General features: G+C 38.9%; 1 protein-coding gene across 1 annotated transcript in view; it reads left to right on the top strand.

Annotated features, from left to right (window-relative positions):
• The window catches only part of ADGRB3 (adhesion G protein-coupled receptor B3), a 492392-nt gene that overhangs the window by 359400 nt on the left and 109668 nt on the right, over positions 1 to 23324 (top strand). Inside the window, exon 16 of the mRNA XM_068399003.1 lies at positions 22624 to 22750. Within this exon, the coding sequence (XP_068255104.1) occupies positions 22624 to 22750 (127 nt within the window). The remainder of the gene's footprint in view (positions 1 to 22623; positions 22751 to 23324) is intronic.

The following is a 23324-nucleotide window of genomic DNA, read 5'->3' as shown; positions in this document are numbered from 1 at the left end:
TTTGGTCCACAAAGGTTCTATTTAACTCAACAGGAGTTGTATGCACAGATCAATGATAATAAAAAAAACCATAATGTTTTTTGTAGAATTATAAAAGCTACAATATAGGGCCTTATCCACCTCCTGGGAGGTAATATGGCTTGTCACCTCTAAATAACTTCACAGAGAACATTGTGCCTCACAGGAGGCCATTGTGTAAGAAACTCAGGGGCTGGATCACTGACCCACTTCACGATTCAGTTTAACAGACTGAGTTTAACTCTGTGGGTGAAAGAATTTTGCTAATATTACTTGAACTATTTATTAGTTCTTTCTAAAAATCTCAGTGGTTCCCAGTATGATGAATACAACAGTTAACAGGGGAACTTTTCCACAGAAAATCAATTTTCTGCAGTATTATTTTGTCCCTGTACAGAACAATAAAACACGGAAAAAATCATCAAAACTATTTCTTATTATCATTGATTTGACTATGGTGTGCTTTATAGCTTGGATTTCTCAGTGTGTCGACTAATTAGCTTCACAAATTACTAAGAAAATTCCACTGCTTTCAATTGACTGTTCTGAACATATAAAATAGTTTCTGCATCATGTAAAAATGAAATATGACCTTTTAAATGTTTTAACTTTACTTCCCTTTTTTGTGAGTCATGATACTCTGGTTTTTGTTCTGTATTATGTTCCTGTTGAAGCACTACTCAGGTGCTTAAGATAAGCCAAATGCTTAAAAATATGTTCAATTTTATTGTAAAGTATATATTCAGATTATAACAACTGTTTCATATAAACATAGAGATTAAGTCTCTTCACTGGCATATGGGGAGCCCGTCCACACCAGAGATTGGGCAGTTTCACTTTTTCTGTCTTGAGCCTAAATGCCACAGTAATTTCAACTCCTAAATTAGGCAGTTTGAATATACCCCTGAGTCAATTATAGAAAGCCAGCATTGCAAAGTCAGGGTAAGTGGCTGTACAAATGTCTTCTTCCTCCTCTCCCTAGCACACACACAGAGACACACATACGACCTTGGACACACACACACCGCAGAACTGCTTCAAAGCCAGGTGAAACTCTTCTGCTTACTTCAGCTGGCCCTGGATCTTACATTTGCATTTGCATAACAGTTCTGCTCAGTTCTGAAATCTAATAGGTCACATCTGTACAAATCCTGAAACAAGCATACCGCAATTAAAAAAAAAAAAAAAGTCGTACAGCTCTCTAAGCCATGCTGATAAACTGCCAAGCATTTACCTTATCCAGTCCCCAGTTTTGTGCACAAATGTACAAGATGCGGCACAGTCCTATTACAGTCATTGTAAGTGGAAGGCACTTCAGCATTTTCAGGAATGTTCAGCAAGTGCAGCTCCCTTTAGAAGAACTCACTGGCTTATAGCATGTAGTGAAGGAGGTCACTCAAGAGATTACTTACCCTGGAATCTCACCCATTCCCAGCAGACTGTTCTGTAACCTGCTCTTAAAAACTTGAGATGATGGAGATTCCACGGCTCCCCGAGGCAGAATGATCAAGGCTTTACTGTCCCTACTGCTGGGAAGTTTTCCACAGTAGCCCCTACTTCAGTCTAAGATCAGCACTTTTTTTTCCTGTCTCTGGTGAAAAAGGAGAATAGGACAGTAATGTCTTTTCCTGGCAACCTCTTATATATGAGGAAACTGTTGTCATGTTTCCTCTCAGGTTTTCTTTTCCCTCAATTAAATATGCCTGTTCTTAAAGCCTTTCTCACCGGTCATGTTTTCTGGATCTTTGATCCTCTTTGTTACTCTCTTCTGTACTTTCTCCAGTTGCTTTGCTTTTTCATCAAACGTCGTGTGTTAAATTGGATATTGCCCTGATGCCTGGTTTCAGTAGAGTGGGAAGATTAAACTATAAAAAACTCTCTAGACACAGATATATTTCTTTTCTCATTTGACTTGCACAGGAAGGGGAATATTTAATGTCTCATATTTCTTAGGACACTAAGTGGAATAGAAGATACTAAGTCTAAGTATCAGATCATAGAGTTTGTCAACAATATATAACCAAATGCCAGAAATTTAGCTAGGTCTGCTTTGGCATCATAAGATCCCAGAAAACCAGTTTAGGCTGCCCTTGGTTGTCCTTCAAGAGGTAATTTCTTTTGCATATCCCCCAACCATACTATCTGTTGGATATTTGATTTTGTATATCTGTCAGTCAGATGAGTTTGAAATCTGTGTAGTTTGCTATTTTTCATATTAGTCTTGAATTAAAATACCTACTAACTTGTGGCATAGAAGAGAAGGTGGGAATGAATAGATCTTTTCTTAGCATTAAATATTTAAAATATGTTAGAGGAAGTGAGTGCAAAAATGATCTTGCTTTCATATGTTGCAGCATTGACTCATAAGCTGATGAAGGTGGTGGAGAAATATGATCAAACAAAGATTTAGTGACCTAGTAATCTAATGAGATTCCAAAGAGGAGCTGCAGCGATGAAAGATTAGCTGGAAAGAGGAGCAATTGTGGTTGATAGTTAATACAAAATGAAATACCGTATGTGGCTGTAACTTCATAACTTGAGTCATAAAAATATACACATTCTGTTTGCATGAGCTTTTCAGATAATTCCCTTGGGAGGTAGTGAGGAATTTGCTTTTCCAAAAGAAAGCTTTGGTAATTTTATATACTGTCTCTTCTTTTGTGCAACAACCTCCTTTCATTTACCCAAAAGCAAAAAGGGACAGTTAAAACAATGATTCTAGTTCTCCAGCATATAAAGCATGCAGCGTATTCATGAAAGGACCCAAAACTGGTAAAAGCAAAAATGTAGGAGTCACAAGATAGCTGGATATCTCTTCCCTTCATTAATATGGTGATGTACTTGTCATGGAAAGCAGTGCTTACAGTACATGCATTTATGGCAGTGTTTGATATGTTGCCTCATGGACACAGAGGCAACATATCCAGAAACTCCTTCAAAAAAAATTTGATGTGAACTTTGTAGTTTCTGGCAGCAATTTCATGGGAAAACTGTAAACACAAGTACAGAAAAAGAAGCAGAGTTGTGTGCTGTCTACAATAGTAAATACTCAGATAAATTTTTATATAAATTCTATGACACTATCCATAGGAGTAGCAACCTGCAACCAGGTTGCTATTGTCATTTGCATTTCAACTGGCAAAATCACGGTTTTATATACACAGTAGTATTAGAACCAGATCCTTCAGTGACTTACATATGTAAAGATGGGACTATCTACATGTATAACATTGCATACTCAACTGTGTGCGTGCTCAGAATCTCAGTTGTGTGAACAGTGATGTATTTTGTATATCAAGGTTTCCTTTGTCAGTTTAAGGAACAAAAATACTATGTAAACTATTTAATTTCAAGAGGAAAACACAAGATTTAAAGGCAGACTGTTTTCTGAAGCACCAATGAGGTCTAATGTTGTAGTTGTTTTTTGAGCCTTTACATTTCTCTCTAAAGTAATTTTTACAAAGTTGATTAAATGTCTACATCAATTTATATTTAAAACAGAAATTAAGTGTTGTGAGGAAAATGTTGGGCTTATGAACACACCTGTTTTCCATAATTTGAGATAAATTCCTATTCACATAGTTTTGTTATTTTTCCTAATTAACTTCAAAAAATCCTCTTTAATATTTGTTTTTTCTGCTGGAAGGGATCTACCAAAAAATATATTGCCTCCAGACAAAAAAGGCACATATCTCTAGAACTCATTCTAGAAATTATTTTACCTTGTGGAGAAGGAACTGTTTGCTGCATGCTTTCTCTATGTGTGAACACTTCTTTTTCCAGTGGATCTGATGCTTTTAAAAATTGTTTTAAGGGGAAAAAATCAAATATACTAAGATGTTGCATTCACTACTCAAGATACTAAAATCAGGGGCATTCACGTCTCTCTCAAAAATATTTCCTAATATAGTAGATGAATCAATATGTCTTTCTGCAACATGAGCTTGTAATGCCATTACAAGCAAAAATTGGCATTAACCCTATTTATCATAAAAACTTAAATATTTATTCTTCATGTCCAAGACAATTTTCCCTCATGTTCTTATCCCATTCCTCGGTTTTGCCATCACTCTGTATATACCACAGTCGCTATAGGCTTGACCAAAATACACATTAACATCATGCAGGTGGTGCTGGATTCACCCTTCATTCGTGGAGCAGAAGATCCCATGCATCATTGTTAAATAAGGGTAAAATATTTGAAAACCTGTTAATTTGCAGGGGGAGGTACATAAACATACTGAACACAAAAATCACAAAGATGTTTTGTGAAAGTTTACAGAACCTTTAATTAGTGCCATCTGCCTTGTACAGACATAAAAGAATTTGTTGGACAGAATATACATAGAGGCATTATGCAATAAGCTTCTCTTTTTCCTGACACCCAGCTCAAGTACTGCAGTGTTTCTTTTCCTTCTGGCTGCTCCAGGATTCTGACCATGGTCCTTCTTGAGCTACAGCCCCATCCTTGTATCCCCAGCAATGCCCTGTCAAGGAGTCCTCCCCTTCATGCCACACTTCGCACTTTTACACCCCGGGTAGCACAAGGGCAGCTGCATCAGTAATATTTTCTAGTAGCTACTTCCATGGAACTCTCTCCAGTTGAACAGTTTCACATGGGCAGCAAAGCATATCATGAGTTTCATATGGTTTCACTCATGGAAGAACTACGGTATCCAGGTAGAAAGTACTGCAGCGTGATCTCTCTTGCAGCCTGCTGACTTCTTCCAGGACTTGTACTGGGATTTCTCCCAATAAACATACCTTTTGCAATGACATTGAACAGTAATGACTGATAATTAAGTGGAACAATGTTAGCATGAACTTCACTTAACAAAGAAACATTTTTTGCAACTGCTAGCAAATATTTAATTGCCTATTGATGTTGTCAACAAATTAAATAAAGGGGAATCTTTACCTGGATATTCAGCACGAGTTGGACTCATGACCTTGTTATAGGTACTCTGGACTTCAAGTGACTTCTCTTAGGAACTGTAGTGTTTGAGAAACACCAAGACAAATAGTTCTAGATCATCGAAATGACAAGATGTGTTATCAGTCATTTTTCTTTTAGAAATTGGAGAGGAAGGGCTGATAAGGGAAAGGAATTACATTACATGTACAGAGGGACCTTTAAAACATGTTTTGATAGAGAAGTATGTTTCTGTGATTATGATTATTATTTGCATTTGAGTTGGAATTGATTCCTAATTCTGCTGTGTTTCAAAAAGATACTCAATTAACATAAATCTGTTTACAGTTTTTTATTTGCTGTAGTATGAGTTTATTCACTAATAATAATTTATGTTATTAAAACAAATTATACTGATATAATAATCAATTATTTGAATGAGTAATTAATTCAAGAAGAAAGATCTTCCATAACCTAAGTTACAATGTAATATACATAGTCTTTATACTTTTTAAAGATTGTTATGATTTAAAGGACAGAAGGATCTGCTCTGATTATCTAGTACAGTAGCATAGAATTTTGCCATCTGAAATATGTGACCAGTGATCCTTACTTACTTTAAAGGCCTATTTTGAATTTTAACTCATTGATATTTTGTGATACTGAGGTGGAAATGGCTGTGATTTCACAAGAAAGTTGAGCATGTGACTACCTTTGAGTATATGAGTAAATCTACTGAAATCACTGGCATAAGAAGTTATAGACGTTTAAATACTATGCAGAACCATGGTCTTAGAGAAGGAATAGATTATGGCATTTCTGAATTTCATTTCCTACACTAAAAATCTGAATTTTCTCGCAGAGAGAAAGCTATTCCAGTGTTAAAATTGTCAAAGGTAAAAGCAAATCCAACTTAGAAATTAGTTCAGTAGAAGTGGAATTAATTCTGTTTAAAATATCTTAATTTTGGGGTTTTTTTATATATTTAAGTGAGTTCAAAATTGGAAATTTGTGAAACTTGGAACTATGGAGCAGTAAAATATTTGCAGTTTTAAAGCAAGTGAACTAACATTCTTCCAAAGCAGACTTTTTTAACATGTCTTCGAGAATTAAAGTACTAGTACTGGTATTGTAACTCTTCTGTAGGTATCTGTAAGAAATTCCAGTTTACATTGTACCACATACTGGTATTAATTAACATATCATTGAAAATGATGAATGGCTTAATTCAACTAATGCTGCAATCATTTTAATTAATTTTAATGTGAGATGGACGGAAAGATAAAAAGACACTAGACATTAAAACACAGCCATAAGAGAAGCTGCAGCTGAGGCCATTGTTTCTGTATTTCTGACCTTGAGAGTTTCATTCCTCCATTTTTCCACAAGTGCTAACATCTTTGCATGTATTTATATCATATAACCTTTAGAATAAGTTAGACTCTTTAAAGCATTTACTAATACTATTTTCATATGCATCCACCTGTAAAGCTAGATATCTTACTCATTGAAAGCATAGGGCAAAAAAGAGCAATAAAAACTTTCTAAAATAAGCTAAAAATGGTTTTATGTTCCTATAAAATAACTTCTCCATACATTTTCTTTAAAATGTCATTACTTCAAAGTCTGATAGCTGACAGCCCTGCAGGGTCATGAGCAAGGTCTGTGTGTCCAATTGGAAAGTTGAGAATTTTTCCCTTTACAAGTTATTGCCTCTAGCCCTGCAGGACTACTAGGTATTGGAATTAAAAGGAGTGACATTTTTAAACACAGAATAGATGTTACTGGCTTGAGATTAAAACTTGACCATTCTAAGGGTCAAGAGGTATAATTTTATAAAGAGAAAGGCAACATTGTGAAGAAAAGAAACAAATATTTTTTTAAGTGCTTAACAGTTAAGATCATGCACAGAATAAAAAGTGTGAAGCCATCATTAGGGTAAATCTAAATGTAGACCTTATGAAGTGTATCAAAATCAGACGAGATACAATAACAAGTATCACCATTGCAACACCTGTTATCTATGTCTACTATATATGTACACACACATATACACACACATACAAGATCTATCTTGATAAAATACTACGAAATATTTCAGGATGTGAGTACACTTGTAAAATCCCAATTCCACACTATAAGATTAGGGAAATAAGAAATTCTCTCTCATATGAGATAAAACTTTAATGCAAAGCAATAAATATTTAATTCTGTTCAATGTCCACTTATGTGATGCCAATAAATTCAATTTGTAAATTTAGGATATCATAGTACCTCAAAATTATATTGAGGGTCAGCTAAGATACTGCTGTCTCAGCACTATGTTTTGGGTTTAATATGCATATTCAATGTGGAACAACCAGCAAAGTGAAATGTGATTAATTTGAAAGCAAAACCATTGAACCAGGAATAATAGTTAAAGTATAAGCTGGGCTGAACAGGTGAAAGATTAGTCTAGCCCCAGCATCCTGCCAGCCACAGTGGCTGTTAACGGATGCCTAGAAACAGTGGATAAGAACAAGGTACTTATTTAGTAGAAATACCCCTGGTATGCGTTCCAAATTCCCACAGGTTTGCGATGTACAGTCAGATTTTTTATCTTTGTGTGCCGTAGCCTTAAAAGATCTTTTTGTCTGTGAATTTATCTAATCATTCTTTCAGTTTGCATAATCTTCTGTCATTTGTAACCTTCTGTGGCAGTGATTTCCACAGTTTAACTACGCCCTGTGAGAAAAAATGCCTCCGATTGTTTGCTTTGAATATAGAGCCTAATAATTTCATTTAATGCCCTTAGATCTTATATAAGAATAATAAAAAGTCATTTCTGGCTCATTTTCACCATGGCACTCTGACAGACCTTTATCAGACCTCCCTTGACCATTTCTTACCCAGACTGGAGGGACTTACCTTATGGAAGCTGTCCCATATCTTCTGTCACCTCATCCCCTTTCCCTGTAGCTTTCCTAGTTCCACTAGATCTGTTTGAGTTAGGAAGAGATCAGAACTGCATATTGCATTCAAAATGTGGGCATACCATAGACTTTTTTAGAGTGGCATAGTCATATTTGCTGTTTTGCTATTTCCAAACCCCTGCTGAAAACTAATATAACTGAAGAACACATCATGCACTTGACATGCTCTAGCATTTTTGAATTGAAATATACGCATAAGTTTTCTCCAATGCATAGTCGATAGAAAGATGTTTGCTTATATGTAATTTTAGATATCATTTAGCTGTCTGAGAGATCAAAATATAGTGCCAGGTTCTGATGTGAGTTATACTGAGGATACTGCATTGAAGTTGACAGGACCTATCAATATACAGCATGCACTGGCATGAAGTGGATTCATGACATTCCCTGAATACTATATATACACAGACAATGATTGCAATTGCACTCATCATTATGTAATTTCTAGGAGATACATTCTAGCTAATAAGTTTCATGAACTAAGTAGTCTGTATATAATTCAGATTGAGCAGTACAATCTAAATTAATTGTATTCTTTATTTATTGCACTTTTAAAACATCAAGTAGCATGAAAAGGTAACAATGCAAATTACTTCAAAATGTAAGACACTGTAGCAGTTTCTACTTGCAACAGTATCTCTGACTGAAGGGAAAGACATTTCAGATTTGGATTTTTCAACTAAAGCATGACACATCTATGTGACACGTCACAGACAGACAGACAGCTTGTGATATACCTTTCATGCCAATGAGAGCTGATTCCATTCTGCAAAAGCTGCAACATTAACTGAATAATGTGACTGTACATGTTTTTAGATATGTATACTTTCAATATTCTGTATGTTAGTAGGTGATAAACATCAAAAATGGTGTATGAGACCTCCATATAGACATAGAAGGAAATGAATATAGCACTGTATTTGGATGCATTTTTTTTTTGAGCCTAGAAACGATATACCTTTTCATTTTTATTTTGGCCTTGAGACCTAGGGATGTCTATTAATTTCCCTGTGCCTAACGCTGAGATTCAGGATGACACTGTCCATCTCTTTTTTTTTAAGGCCTTCAGCTGAAAGGTGCTATGTAATGTGGGTAGACCATTAGTGTATTAACACTGATTATTTTGGCACACGTTTTCAGTCCATTTCTACCATACATGAAGACTAGAGACTACACCAACTTTGTCAGTCCACAGAAGACAAGCCCCTTATTACAACCCTTGCACCTGCAGAGCATCGGGAATTCTTGTGCCATTTCCCACAAGGAAGCCATACACAAACAAAAAATATTCTCAGGAGATGGAATAAAGTAGATAGGCTACTAGCTTTTCTCATTTGTTCAGACAGGCTTTTTTTGGCATCTAGTTAAGGCACATACTCCCTAACACCTCCTCTATGCGTTTTTTTTAGACTGTGAAATAAAAGCACTTGTCCAGCCTCTTAACCAATTTATGCAGCTTTTAATGCCAGCAGCCACATTTGTCTAAACACACAATCTAGCTGACATGTGACTAGCTGAAGTGGATTTACCACAGAGTTAAAAGGACTTAAACCCTGTAATGCCACTGCTCAGTGCAGTACGTTTTTCTGGGACTTCCAGATATATGGTTGTTAGAAATGCAAATTGTCTGTTGCATTGTGGATGCATCAGACATACTGCACATGTGCAGATCAAATTCAGAGCATGTCCACAGAATCCACTGGACCTGTGCCCCACAAAGGGCCTCCTCTGCAACACATGCCCTTATACTATTGAGTTAGCACAATCCCTGGTACATAAAGTTCACTGTCCAGACATGGCACAGTGTAGGCCCTCATTCTTTTCCCAGCATTTTACAGATGAAATATGGAAGCATCTGTTTTCAGGTGTTGTGATGCAGTGTGATGCACATCTTCTTCTAGCCTCTGTACTAGGCAGTCCTGGGAAAAACTGCAGTGGAACAGTTTAGATGCTATCCCTGGAGATTGTCATTATCAGCTGACTTTGTTTTAGGCAACACTGCCATTACACAGGTGTGAAATGGTATTAAAAAGCATGTCAGTTAGGTGTAATTTACTTTACTGGGCAGTTGGTTGGTAAATACATCCACTCAGGAAGATTCAGATGAGCAGTAGCTCACATAACTGCAGTCCAAAGTGGTTACATTCAAACTGTTTTGAGTCTGGAAGCTGAGCAGACACATTAAGTCCTAAGGTAATAAGCCTTACTGAAAGGCAAGAACATCAGGGCTAAGACTGGCTTACAAGGGTCCAAAATATACAATAAGGAGGTGTCTTCTACATCTTCTTTTTCTTTTAGCAAGAAAGCCTCCATTTCCTAAATCTGTACTTGACTTTATTTGACTGTAATCACAATGATTTTCCCACATCTTAAAAAAAAAGTGAAAATTATTAAGACAAAAAGATGCATACTTTATAAAGTCGTAGAAGTTAGCTCTGTGAATTACAGAGCTTTCAATGTGCAGCTTACATCTATCAGCTTTAACACCATCTGAGTTGTTTAGTTTTGTTTTTTAATCAGATCGCAAACAACACTGTAAGAAAGCTTTGTGTTTAGCTATATTGCATCATATTTGCTATCAGCTAGGCATATACAAAGTCACTGCATCTCAACTGCTTACATAGATTTGTTGCATTGCCCCATTTTAATAAAGTCGCAGTCATTATATGAGATAGGCAGATACTTGCCACTGTAGGTACCTCAGTCCTTAATGGACTTTGTGAGACCTCCTTTCCAGTCACCATGCAACTCTGGAGAATCCTAAATCCAAAGTTTCTTGTGCATTTTATGTTAAGCTGCTTGGTCACCAAGTCTTCATTCTAATATGCTCAGAAGAACCTCAGCATTAACTCTTATCAAGATACATAAACAGGTCATCTCTCTGTCGTTCTTGACTGTGACCTTGACTTGGTGAATTGCCTGCTATGTAAAACATGGACAGCACATGTATGAAGACCTATACTGTAGTTCTTTTGTCCAATAGTTCAATGGTTAGAAAATTCACCCAGGACAGGAGAGACTTACCCAAAGTGACATCTCACCTGTGCTTGCAAAATTCAGAACCTTTTCAGGAGGAATGACCAAATCTCCAGGCTGTAGGGCATTTTGGAATAAGGAAGCTTCTCTAATTCCCTCTGTTCACCATTTGTCCTGTTCTTTCATATTATAACTAAATATTGATTGTCTGAAAGGGAAAGATTGCTTACTTTTACAATTTGTAGTTAAGGTTTTCACTGAAGAAAAGATATCCAACCGAAGATGTTAAGCATCAGTCACTACAAACCCCTTGTCACCTCAAACTGGCTAATTACTATGTCTGATCTCAGTCAAGAGCCACTAGCAAGCTACATGCCTTTGTCCTACTGAGGCATTTGTTTCAAATGTGTTTTTAATGTGCAGCCTGATAACCAATAAAAGATTTGGTGCAGGTTCAGTCAGGGTGCACTCTGACTCAATAAAGAGAGAATAGGGAGATAAGCATTACTCTTATTGAAGCAGTTGTTAATTGGCCAGTCAGGTGCACAAGATAACATCTGATCTAACAAAGAGACATCTCTAAGGAAGAAAAAAAATACTTATTTTAATTAAGAGAGACGGCCAGATTATCTCCCAAATAAGAAAGAAATCAATCCATTTGAGGAAAAAGAGATTAGATCTGTTTAGACTCCTGGGGAGGACTTACAAAAGAGAATTGGTTATAAAAAGCAAGTGTCTTACACAAAGAAAAGGACATAACCTGAGGCCTAATGTATACAGAAAATAGAACTCTTTATAAACTGAATGTTTAGGAAATCTTGCAGAATAACAGCTGGATAAAAGCAGAGACATACTGCTGACATAATCCCTATGTCAGTAGAGCAAATGTCAGTTTTATCTTATTTCTTTGTTTGTGTCTTATAAACATTTGTAACTATGTCCTATTTTTGTTTGGTTTTTGCTTGTTTGTTTGGTTTGTCTCAGCCTGGCTTGCCTTAAGTTTGTTTTCAAAGTGTAAGCAGACAGAAGAAAAAAGTCTTTATTTCTTTCTATAAAGTTAGAGACTGACACAACTTAGCTCGAGTTGCCATAGCTCCACAGAATGTTCTTCAGAGAACCCAACAGGTAACAGATTTGTAGGGTACACAGTAGGATTGTGTAGGATCAGCAGGTGCTATCACAAGATCCAGAGGAGGAGAAGCTGATAACCAGGAGGGTTCTTAGTCATGCAGCTAAGACATGAAGGAACATGTATGAAACCTGAGGATCTTCAAAGAACATGTAACACTGATGTTTGACTGTTCAATCTACTGAATAAGTAATACTGAGTGGAGCAGGAACTGGAATAAAGGTGTCAATCCCTGTCTTCCTGCAGCATGGATACAAGGTCAGTGCTTTGCTTCACCTTCTGGCCCGACGCATAGTTCTGTTCACTGAGAACTTGCTTCAACAGGAATGGATGAGAGTGCCCCAGAAGAAGTCAGGATAGAGGAGGAATCTGTCTTGGTTGATGAGGGCTGGGTCAGGGACCAATTAAGCAATCTGGACGTCCATAAATCCATGGGCCCTGATGGGATGCACCCGCAGGTGCTGAGGGAGCTGGCGGAAGTCATTGCTAGGCCACTCTCCATCATCTTTGGTAAGTCGTGGGCAACGGGAGACGTGCTTGAGGACTGGAGGAAAGCGAATGTCACTCCAGTCTTCAAGAAGGGCAAGAAGGAGGACCCGGGTAACTATAGACCAGTCAGCCTCACCTCCATCCCCGGAAAGGTGATGGAACAACTTGTTCTTGGTGCTGTCTCTAGGCACATCAAGGATAGGGGGATCATTAGGGGCAGTCAGCATGGCTTCACCAAGGGGAAGTCATGCTTAACCAACTTGATAGCCTTTTCTGAGGACGTAAACCGGTGGATAGATGATGGTAAAGCTGTGGATGTGGTCTATCTCGATTTCAGTAAAGCGTTTGACACGGTCTCCCACAGCATCCTCGCAGCTAAACTGAGGAAGTGTGGTCTGGATGATCAGGTAGTGAGGTGGATTGTGAACTGGCTGAAGGAAAGAAGCCAGAGAGTGGTGGTGAATGGGACAGAGTCCAGTTGGAGGCCTGTGTCTAGCGGAGTCCCTCAAGGGTTGGTACTGGGACCAGTTCTATTCAATATATTCATTAATGACTTGGATGAGGGAATAGAGTGCACTGTCAGCAAGTTCGCTGATGACACCAAACTGGGAGGAGTGGCTGACACACGGGAAGGCTGCGCAGCCATTCAGAGGGACATAGACAGGCTGGAGAGTTGGGCGGGGAGAAATTTAATGAAATATAACAAGGGCAAGTGTAGAGTCCTGCATCTGGGCAAGAACAACGCCATGTACCAGTACAAGTTGGGGACAGACCTGTTGGAGAGCAGCGTAGGGGAAAGGGACCTGGGGGTCCTAGTGGACAGCAGGATGACCATGAGCCAGCAGTGTGCCCTTGTGGCCAAGAAGGCCAATGGCATCCTGGGGTGTATTAGAAGGGGTGTGGTCAGCAGGTCGAGAGAGGTTCTCCTCCCCCTCTACTCTGCCCTGGTGAGGCCACATCTGGAATGTTGTGTCCAGTTCTGGGCCCCTCAGTTCAAGAAGGACAGGGAACTGCTAGAGAGAGTCCAGCGCAGAGCCACGAAGATGATTAAGGGGGTGGAACGTCTCCCTTATGAGGAGAGGCTGAGGGAGCTGGTTCTCTTTAGCTTAGAGAAGAGGAGACTGAGGGGTGACCTCATTAATGTTTTTAAATATGTAAAGGGCAAGTGTCATGAGGATGGAGCCAGGCTCTTCTCAGTGACATCCCTTGACAGGACTAGGGGCAATGGGTGCAAGCTGGAACACAGGAGGTTCCACATAAATATGAGGAAAAACTTCTTTACGATGAGGGTGACCGAACACTGGAACAGGCTGCCCAGAGAGGTTGTGGAGTCTCCTTCTCTGGAGACATTCAAAACCCACCTGGACGAGTTCCTGTGTGATATGGTTTAGGCAATCCTGCTCCGGCAGGGATATTGGACTAGATGATCTTTCGAGGTCCTTTCCAATCCCTAACATTCTGTGATTCTGTGATACTCTCACACCAGAATATACTGTAGTTTGGGGTTAAGTCTTCTGCTGCAAAATATCTATTCAACACCCCTCATGGAGAGAAGGAAATTGAACTCACCTCTTCTATCTCACAGCCACTGCATTGCTAAATAAAATGGGGACTTTCCACTGGACATCTTTGATGTGAAGCCTAACTTCAGATTTTGAAAGGTAGCATGTACACATCTAGCTCCAAAAGAGAGCTTAGCTCTCTTTTGCATCACCAGAGCAATGACCATCATTTCAGCGCCTGACCACTTAAAATGTTTGCTTCTGCCATTCACATTTTGTGGCTTAACTTTCTTCCTACCTCATGGTTGGCATCTCTGGAGCCTAATTCAAAGTACTCTCTGAGGAGGCTGGACATGTACTGGTTTTTGTTTTATCTGGACATTCAATCTACAATAGCATAGGATGTTGTAACAGTAACCATGATGGAAGCCTGGCCTCTGTTCTTACCCTCATCAATTCCCTTTCACACTTGTTCCTCTCTCTGCTGGTCATAGCTGGCCTTGAAACTAGAACTAATGATACCATGCTTTATTGCTAATCTTGTCATTTGGAAGAAACATTAACAACAGCTACAACCCTGATCCAAGCTTTGACATTCTTAATTTCCAGGATAAACTTCTGAGCCCCTAATCTTTTCAAGCCCCTGACAATATACAATTTAGAAGGATCCTTTTTGCTAGGAGTGCCTATGAATAATAGCACTGTGTGAAAGATTTCACAACTTGATCATTGGGAAAAGACTATATGGCAATATTTCCTTTGATCACCATAAACCTACATAAATATTTATACAGTCTGAACAAATGAATATGAAAGATATTACTGATTTCATGAGGACTGAAAGTTAATAAAATATTTGTGGAAGTCTATCCTTTTTTCTACTAAATATCTGATAATGTCATCCTATAAAATTAACGTAATTGAAACCGAGCTATTTTATGCATATCCAAAATGCCACTAAACTCACTACTGCAAACTTTGAGAACATACATTTTAACATAGCAAGTCTCTATATGACTTTTCCCCAAGAAACCACATACGTCATACAGCAACTTAAATGAAGAGCCTGATCTCTGAATGTACCCCCAGTTAATAATATGTGTGCTTGCAAAATGTAACATGATCCTTGTTGTCTTGGTTATTCAGCATTGTCAGGTATATCTCCCTTTCACAGTGAAAAAGCTTAGCAAAACTGTATTGAAATGAAAGACAAAATTAGAGTACAGACTGATAATAAATGAGACCTCATCAGGAATGAATGGAGACAGGGATACACTGTAGAATTTCTAGTAGAGTTGACCAGTTTGCTTCAATTATTGTTTTTATGAAAATAAGAAATACCCCTCTTTTGCTTCCTGTAGTTTCTAGGAAATCATCATCTTGGGACAAGATATCCTGGAAGGGAAGTGTGGCCTCTTGTCTGCCTAATTCATTCTGGAGATCCATGGGGAAAGAAGTCACAGTTCTCATAAATCCTCAGCAGATACCTACATCCTTTGACAGTGTGTACATAGTAGGAATGCCTGGTACTTACTTCTATGCTGCTTTCTCTGAGACCATCGATAGGGTCAGACAGAGATGAAGCTATGGAATGTGATCGGTCTCCCTCAATTTTTTTGATGCACCAACACTCATTGTCTTAGGAGATTTTCTCCGTAATCTTGGAAAAGAGGGGAGAATGCTCTTGTTCGAATGTCCATCCATTAGCCTTTTTAAAGTACAGAAATAGAGCTGAATAACTGTAGGTTGTCTGATGTTGTTCAAAAACATGAATGGATCCTGTAACTCTTATAATGATAAGTCTGCATTATAGCAGTAGTACAGAGCACTAGTAATCAAGAACTATGCAGTAGGAGGCAGGAGACTCCTAGTATTTGCCTCATCCTGTTTTTGTCATATCAGTCCTTTAGAATTTCTTTTCCTTTTCCACTTTGATGTACTTGCAGTATGCTAATGACAACAATTAACCCCATGCTAATAGGGCAGCTATTGATTACAGCACATCTTATGCACGCTGTGTGCTAGATCATACTCTAAACTGTATGGATAGGAAAGTTATAAAGATTAGTAAAATATTCCCCCAAGTATTAATGCTCACTTCAATTGCTCCCCTTTTGGTGAATCATTTGTGTATAGTAGTCGAACTGATAACCAAGGCAATTTTTGATCTTCCCTCCAACCTTTCTATGAGTTGTACATTATTAGAAAGTTAAAGTAACAATGTATGCTTATAACTACAATGGCTCTGTTATAAAACCTACTTTTTAGGGTTTATTATCATTTGGTTTAAATCACATTGGAATAAAGCCTGGTTTCCAGCCCAAATGCACATTTGTTTTACAAAGCAATTATTCAAGTAGGATTTATTCTCCATATAAAGATCAGCAAGAAAATTAATTTTTCAAGGATTTCTACTTTCTTTGGCAAAAAAAATAAATTCACAAGTATGTCATTAAGGAAAATAAACAATTCCATGCCTGAATTGGAAAAGTGACCTTATTCTCTAGGAAAATGAACTCCCCATAATATTCTGGTTGGAGATCCAGTTGTAAAATATTCATCGCCTAGCTTTTTCTTCTGAAACCACACAAGTTGAGACATCCTTTCTGGGACATTTGTGGTATTTTAGACATGTAGTCATAAGGCAGTTATTTTTGACCATTCTATTTCTTTTCATTTCCATGATTTCATGCATTAGTTTTTCTAAATTGTGTGAGGAGAAAAAAAACCCTAAGTCATAATAACATAATGTTAAACATATTAATATGAACAATAATGTAAACAATACTTTGTTGAACTATGGTTTTATGTGTGACATTATTAAGGAAAGTGTGTTTGCATCCACTTTTTCGTGTTTTTTTTTTCTTTTTCTTTCTTTCCTTTTTTTTTTTACTTTGGGAAAAACTGTGGAGATAAACCAGATGTTGCCATATACTGCTGGTAGAATAAGATTGATCACAGTAGAAATTATGCATGCTAAGAGTTAGGCCATGTCTCAGACATATGGACACGCACAACTGAAAGGAGACTCCTGCAGTTGAGCCTCCCCTATGGCTTCCCTGGGATTTTCGGTCCAGGTGTAACAAAGTAAGCAGGTGTTGGAAGGACTTTATCTTCACTAATGTGCCAGCCAGCACATCTGAACAGGCACAATGATGTACACAAACTGCTACTCATAAGGGCCATGAGCACCTTTCCTACCTTTTGTTAGGCTAAAAAATTCTTATGTCTGCATTTTCCATGTGCTTCTCATCATTATATGTCATTCTTTACTGAGAATAGAGTTGGAATAACAAAATCTCTCCTAAAGGAAAAACAGCACATAGTTGAACAGAAAGAAATGTATAATAATGTACACACCCAAGAAGCGGGGAGAATTAAAATTATCTCAGGAAAAATAATATTATAATTTCTTAACTTCTGTGTAGTTTGCTTTCTACAAAGCTGTTACTAAATACCTAAACAACAGATTCTTGCTGTTATTTAAGTAATGTAACTTAACGGTAGAAAAGGTTTCTCATCCTACTTTCATCACAGATGCCAATCATCAAAGAAATTACTAAAGTAAGCTACCATCATACATGTATAGCCAAGATGTTAACTCTTCATTCATGATGATCGAAACACAGGTAACTACTGGGATCACTAATTGCCAGTATGGAAAAAATAGTTAACGCTATTGTTAACTTCTTTTTTCTCTGTCTCACAGCATCTCCCTCAAAAATAAAAATCTTTCCCTTGAAAAAAACTCTTCAAAATAAACTAATAAGGTAGACAGGTTACCTTATTGCCATCCAGAGGGACCTTGACCGGCTTGAGAGCTGGGTCTGTTCTAACCACATGAAGTTCAACAAGGCCAAGTGCAAGGTCCTGCATGTGGGTCAGGGCAAACCCAAGCACAAATACAGGCTGGGCAGAGAATGGATTGAGAGCAGCCCTGAGAAGAAGGACTTGGGGTTGGTGGTTGACGAGAAGCTCAACATGAGCTGGCAATGTGCACTTGCAGCCCAGAAGGCCAACTGTATCCTGGGCTGCATCAAAAGCAGCATGACCAGCAGGTCGAGGGAGGTGATTCTTCCTCTCTGTTCCGCTCTCCTGAGACTCCACCTGCAGTACTGCATTCAGCTCTGGGGCCCCCAACATAAGAGGGACATGGAGCTGTTGGAGCGAGTCCAGAGGAGGGCCATGAAGATGATGAGAGGGCTGGAGCACCTCTCCTATGAAGACAGGCTGAGAGAGTTGGGGCTCTTCAGCCTGGAGAAGAGAAGGCTCTGGGGACACCTTCTAGCAGCCTTCCAGTACCTGAAGGGGGCCTACAGGAAAGCTGGAGAGGGACTTTTTACAAGGGCACGTAGTGACAGGACAAGGGGGAACAGTTTTAAACTGAAAGAGGGTAGATTTAGATTAGATATTAGGAAGAAATTCTTTACTGTGAGGGTAGAGAGACACTGGAACAGGTTGCCCAGAGAAGTTGTGGATGCCCTCTGCCTGGCAATGTTTAAGGCCAGATTGGACGGGGCTTTGAGCAACCTGGTCTAGTGGAAAGGTGTCCCTGCCCATGGCAGGGGGGTTGTAACTAGATGATCTTTAAGGTCCCTTCCAACCCAAACCATTCTATGATTCTATGATTCTGTGATTATGAGATGGAGTGCTTTACTAAGTGAGTGGTTTTGACAGCAATGGCATAGCTGATTTTTATTCATCCGTATGTTAAAGTAGACAAAACAATGCAATTAGTAAGACATATATATTATTAATTTTAACAAAATATGTCAATAGTAAGTGGTAAACCATGTCATGATACCAAGAAAAATATTGCAAAATAAGGGAAACAGTTGCTAGCATATCAAATGTGGCTTCATCATCAGTCTGTGTCAGATCGGCAGTTGCGTCTGTGAATGAATCTTTTATACTACAAAAGTGCTCCTGTCCTATAAACTGTATTTCCATTTCAATATTTGAGACAGTCATATCATTGTTTTCAGTAGCGAGCATCACTTATATATCATGCAATATTGCATAGTACATTATTAAAGAGTAAAAATCACATTATTTCTTCTATCTCATACATGATTAAAATATTTTTCTGTACATCGTTTGGCCATCCTTTTCATTGCACAGTAAGTTCCCAATTCTTGATTAGAACTAAAAATTTTACATTAAACTCTGAAAGGGTTTTGAAAAGACACTCTAGCATTCCTCTAACTGTGAGACTACTCTAAGGAGGACATACTCATAAGCAAAACTTGGAGCTGAGTGTTTTTTGGTGCTTATGCCATGTTAGCCATAGATCCGTGGCCCCAAATTACATCCTACTTAGACATTTTTCCCCTACTTCCCTTCTTTCTCTGGTTTTTCCCCTGCCTCAGCTGCAGGATGACACAGGATCTGCAATGGTGAATCTATGCTTCTTGGGAATTCCTTTGCTTATATCATGGGAATTCTGCCAGGTTGATTAAATCATCTGTAGCTCAGTGGAACAGTACAAAATTGCCAATACTGGACATGAACCTAAATTTATATTTGCTACGTATTTTCAATTTTATAATTTTCCTTGATATAAATAGAACATGTTAATAGTGCCTGTCACTCCTTTATAGCTTTCTACATAACAAGAAAGATTCACAGAAATATTAGGTGCCCTTTGCATATTCATATGATAACCCTAAATGTTAGACACATAGTCAATCACACCAAAAAGGAATTAAACTTCCAAATTAGAGGTAGATTCTGATTGGCCCAGAAGAGTTGTATTATTAGAGGGACAAATCATAGATGGAGGACTCCATAAAAAGTGTAGCATTGAAATGTACTAAGTATAATACATGTGTTTTAACTCCATATTTCCATTCCTTATTTACTTTATACCTAAACTCAAATACTGATTTTATGTTGGCAAGTCAAAACATCCAGTATCTCTGAGTGGGTTAGTAATCATACATTTACTGTTCTGCAGGCAGGAGCATCATGCAATAAATTTCAGTTACACTTTTCTTCTGGATTCTGCTCATGGACTTAGTATAGCATTCTGCACAGCTTCTCTCAGCCATCATTTCAACAGGCTACAAATATATTTATTAATGAGGCTTTTTTTTTTTTCAACTGCATTGGTTAGAAAAGAGAGCTAGACCATATTTAATCACTGAAATTTCATCTGTTACATATTCAAATATAATGCTGCTAGGCAAGAAATTGAAGTGTATCTCTGAAAAAATGAGCAATGAACTGTAAAAAGTGTGCATATTAGACTGACTCTGCTCCTGCCATGTCAATGGATGTCTTATTGTTAAATTCAATTAGAGCACTTTTTTCATTTCAGAGTGCTTTCGGAAATTCCACTAAAATTTTCTGTAGTATTCAAGAAGTTGCAAAATATGAAGTGTATTTGTAATATGTGGTGATATAGTACAACAGTGAACTGCTCAGCTAATGCATGACTGGAATGTTGTATTTGCGTGGATGACTTGATGAACAGAATGAGCCCCTCTAAAACTAGTGGATTGCCCATGATTTATACTAATTTAAATATAATTATAATTGTAACAGATGTTTTGTTTTAAATTGAACTGGTCTCTGTGCTTTTCTACCTTTTAAAATTAGAACTTGTCTAACTCTATGCACTGGACACCGTCTGCAAGGATTTAGTGCTAACTGTGTATACTGTGCATCCAGTGTTTTTCAGTGTAGGCTGAATTCAATATATTAAATCTTATTCTTAGGATGAATAATACCATCCTTTTGTTTTAAAACATGTCAATTTCTCTTAAGCGATTACGCTTTAATATTTAATCAGCACAGATAAATGCATTTCATTTGGCCTTAACTATATGTCACAATAAGAGACAGGAAAGCTAATAAAATATATTGGTTAAGTTGTCCAGAAGATAAAGGTTCAGAATTTCAAATCTGTAACTATATTTTTCAAAGTGGATGTTGATTTAGCCAGTGGCTCTCTGAAAGACACGATTTCTGAAGGAAAGCTAATAGACAGCTTTAGTGGCTTGAGGAATTGGTGATTTTCTCTCAGTTGTTTCCCTCAGTTGCTGTTTTGTTTGTTTGTTACAGGATACTGTTCTGAAGACAATAGTGTGTAAGGGTAACATCTGGCATGAGTTCAAAAACTAGTGGCGCAAAATGCTGAGGTGGGCTGGGGTGAACTGCACTCTGAGAGCAGGCTTGGGATAACAAATTGCCTTTGCATGAGGGCCCTGGCATATAAAATCACTCACAAAGGTGGGTTGTTGAGGCAGAAGAGGTGAAACAAGGGTGATCACAGGGACTGGAAATTATTATTCCCCCACATTGTTTCTTCCACCTTCGTTTTTCTTTTTTCAAGTCATTTAGTGAGCTGAGGTGAAATGGACAGGAATTGACAGCATACACGCTGCTGCTGGCAGCAGAGTCGCTGCAGTTGCTCCCTGGACTTGAAAGGAGGGGAAAAAGAAGAAAGAAACCCAGTTGTTGTTCTCTAAACATAACATATGTAAAGAGAATAGGTTTGATTTAGTTGAAGACAACCCCTTTTTCCTGTGGAAATTATTTCCCCCTCCACTGCAGTTCAGGAAAAGGGAGAGATGATTTTTTGTCTCTCCCTCTCCTTGCCTGCACAAAGAAAACGTGGGTTGATACCATTTTTATTGTTCTGCTGGGGTGGGTTTCAGACCTCGCATTAGCATATTGAATGTCTAATTGAATTCGGGGGCTGTGTTAATCATCTTGTTTTGTTTAGGGGCGGTTGGTGAAAGATGACAGCAAATGTTCCCTTTGGCTTGGGGTTAGCGTGGTGCTGCCACCCCAAGAAAAAGAAATTGAGAAGGGGGAGGGAGCTAGGGAAAGGCGAATTGACTGAGTGATGTCTGGAGGGCGAACTCGTGTGTCTCTTTGGTGATGTGTGCTGCTGTACTGAAAGCCACCCCTCTGCTGGAGCTAAGGCAAGAGTTGGAGGCATCTGATGCTGCCGTTTCCAGGGTGAAATTTCTAAGGCTGATCACTAAAAACTACAAGCACAGAAACAAAAATCCTCAGCAAAAATAGTCGTCAGAACGGAAGATCCGGCATCTCCCGGTCCAAGTGGCATAACCCAGACAGACGTTTGAGAACAGTCTGCCTTTAAACTAGCCGCACACACGAGAGAGGGGGAAAAACCCACAAAACCCACAGTACAACTGCCGACCACCACATTTTCTACAAAAGGGCCAGAAACAGAGCCGGTAGGAAAAGGGGAGGGGGGAGAGCAGAGAAAAAAAGCCTCCCCCTCTTCCCCCGATGAGTTTTTCGCAGTGCTCTGGTGAGGCTCGGAGGTGGCTGGCAGCGCAGGGGGCGGCTGCTGCCGCGGCTGGCGGGGCTCCGCGCAGCGCAGCGCGCCGGGGCTGTCAGCACCACGGCGCCGGACAGCTCCGCGCCGCCCCGCTCAGCGCCGCTCCCGCTCCCGCTCCCCGCCCGGCCGCGCCACGCCGCGGGGGCGCCGCCGGGGCCGGTCCTGCCCCACAACAAGTACCTCTCTGCTGTCCGGGAACTACACTACACTCTCCTCGCGATTAAACTGCATTGTCTCCTCACGGATTTGGCCGTCAGGCGTAATTATCCCGATTTCCCCCCCCCTCCCCCTCTCTCTCTCCTTTGCAGGAACGACTCTTTGGGAACCTGGTCCACCCAGGGATGTAAAACTGTGCTTACCGATGCATCCCATACGAAATGCTTATGTGATCGTCTCTCTACCTTCGCCATTTTGGCTCAGCAACCTAGAGAAATAGTAAGTAACGAAGGGGGGAAAAAATGCAGTTTTAATGCAAAAGGCAATAGCTGGGGGGGGGGGGGGGGGGGGGGATGCGGGGGGCGGGGGCTGGTCGAGCTTTCCTCTCAAGTATATTTCAGACGTTGCGTTGAGGAATTGTTTAATATTGCAGGTAGGCAAATGTTAGTCTCCTGGTGTCTACAGTGTCTCACAGAAACGAATTCCAGATTCTGTAATGTAACTAAATCCTCGTGAAATTTGCATGTTCTTGAACTCTGAATTTTTCAGAGAAAGCCTTCTAATTGTGATGCAAATGTTTTGAAAACTTTTGTATTGAACAATTATCAACTTAACAAGCTTTTTAAAGGTTGCAAGCCTGTACAGGGGAATGCACAGGGCTTTATTATTGCTCTTGGAAGGAAAACCCTGGATACTGTAGTCAAACAGATTGCAGATCTGCATTAGACATTTTCAGCACAGATTTTCTATGTAGTCTGTTGATATGATGTAAGAAAAATAATCACATTTTTGTGAGAAAGAGGGGGACCTTAAGTGTATGAGCAGACACTTACAGTATTATTGAATGAAAAAA

This window comes from Nyctibius grandis, chromosome 1 (genome assembly GCF_013368605.1).
Source record: "Nyctibius grandis isolate bNycGra1 chromosome 1, bNycGra1.pri, whole genome shotgun sequence".
NCBI lineage: Eukaryota > Metazoa > Chordata > Aves > Nyctibiiformes > Nyctibiidae > Nyctibius > Nyctibius grandis.
Note: the sequence above shows the minus strand (reverse complement) of the source record. Positions and strands in the feature narration are given on the sequence as shown.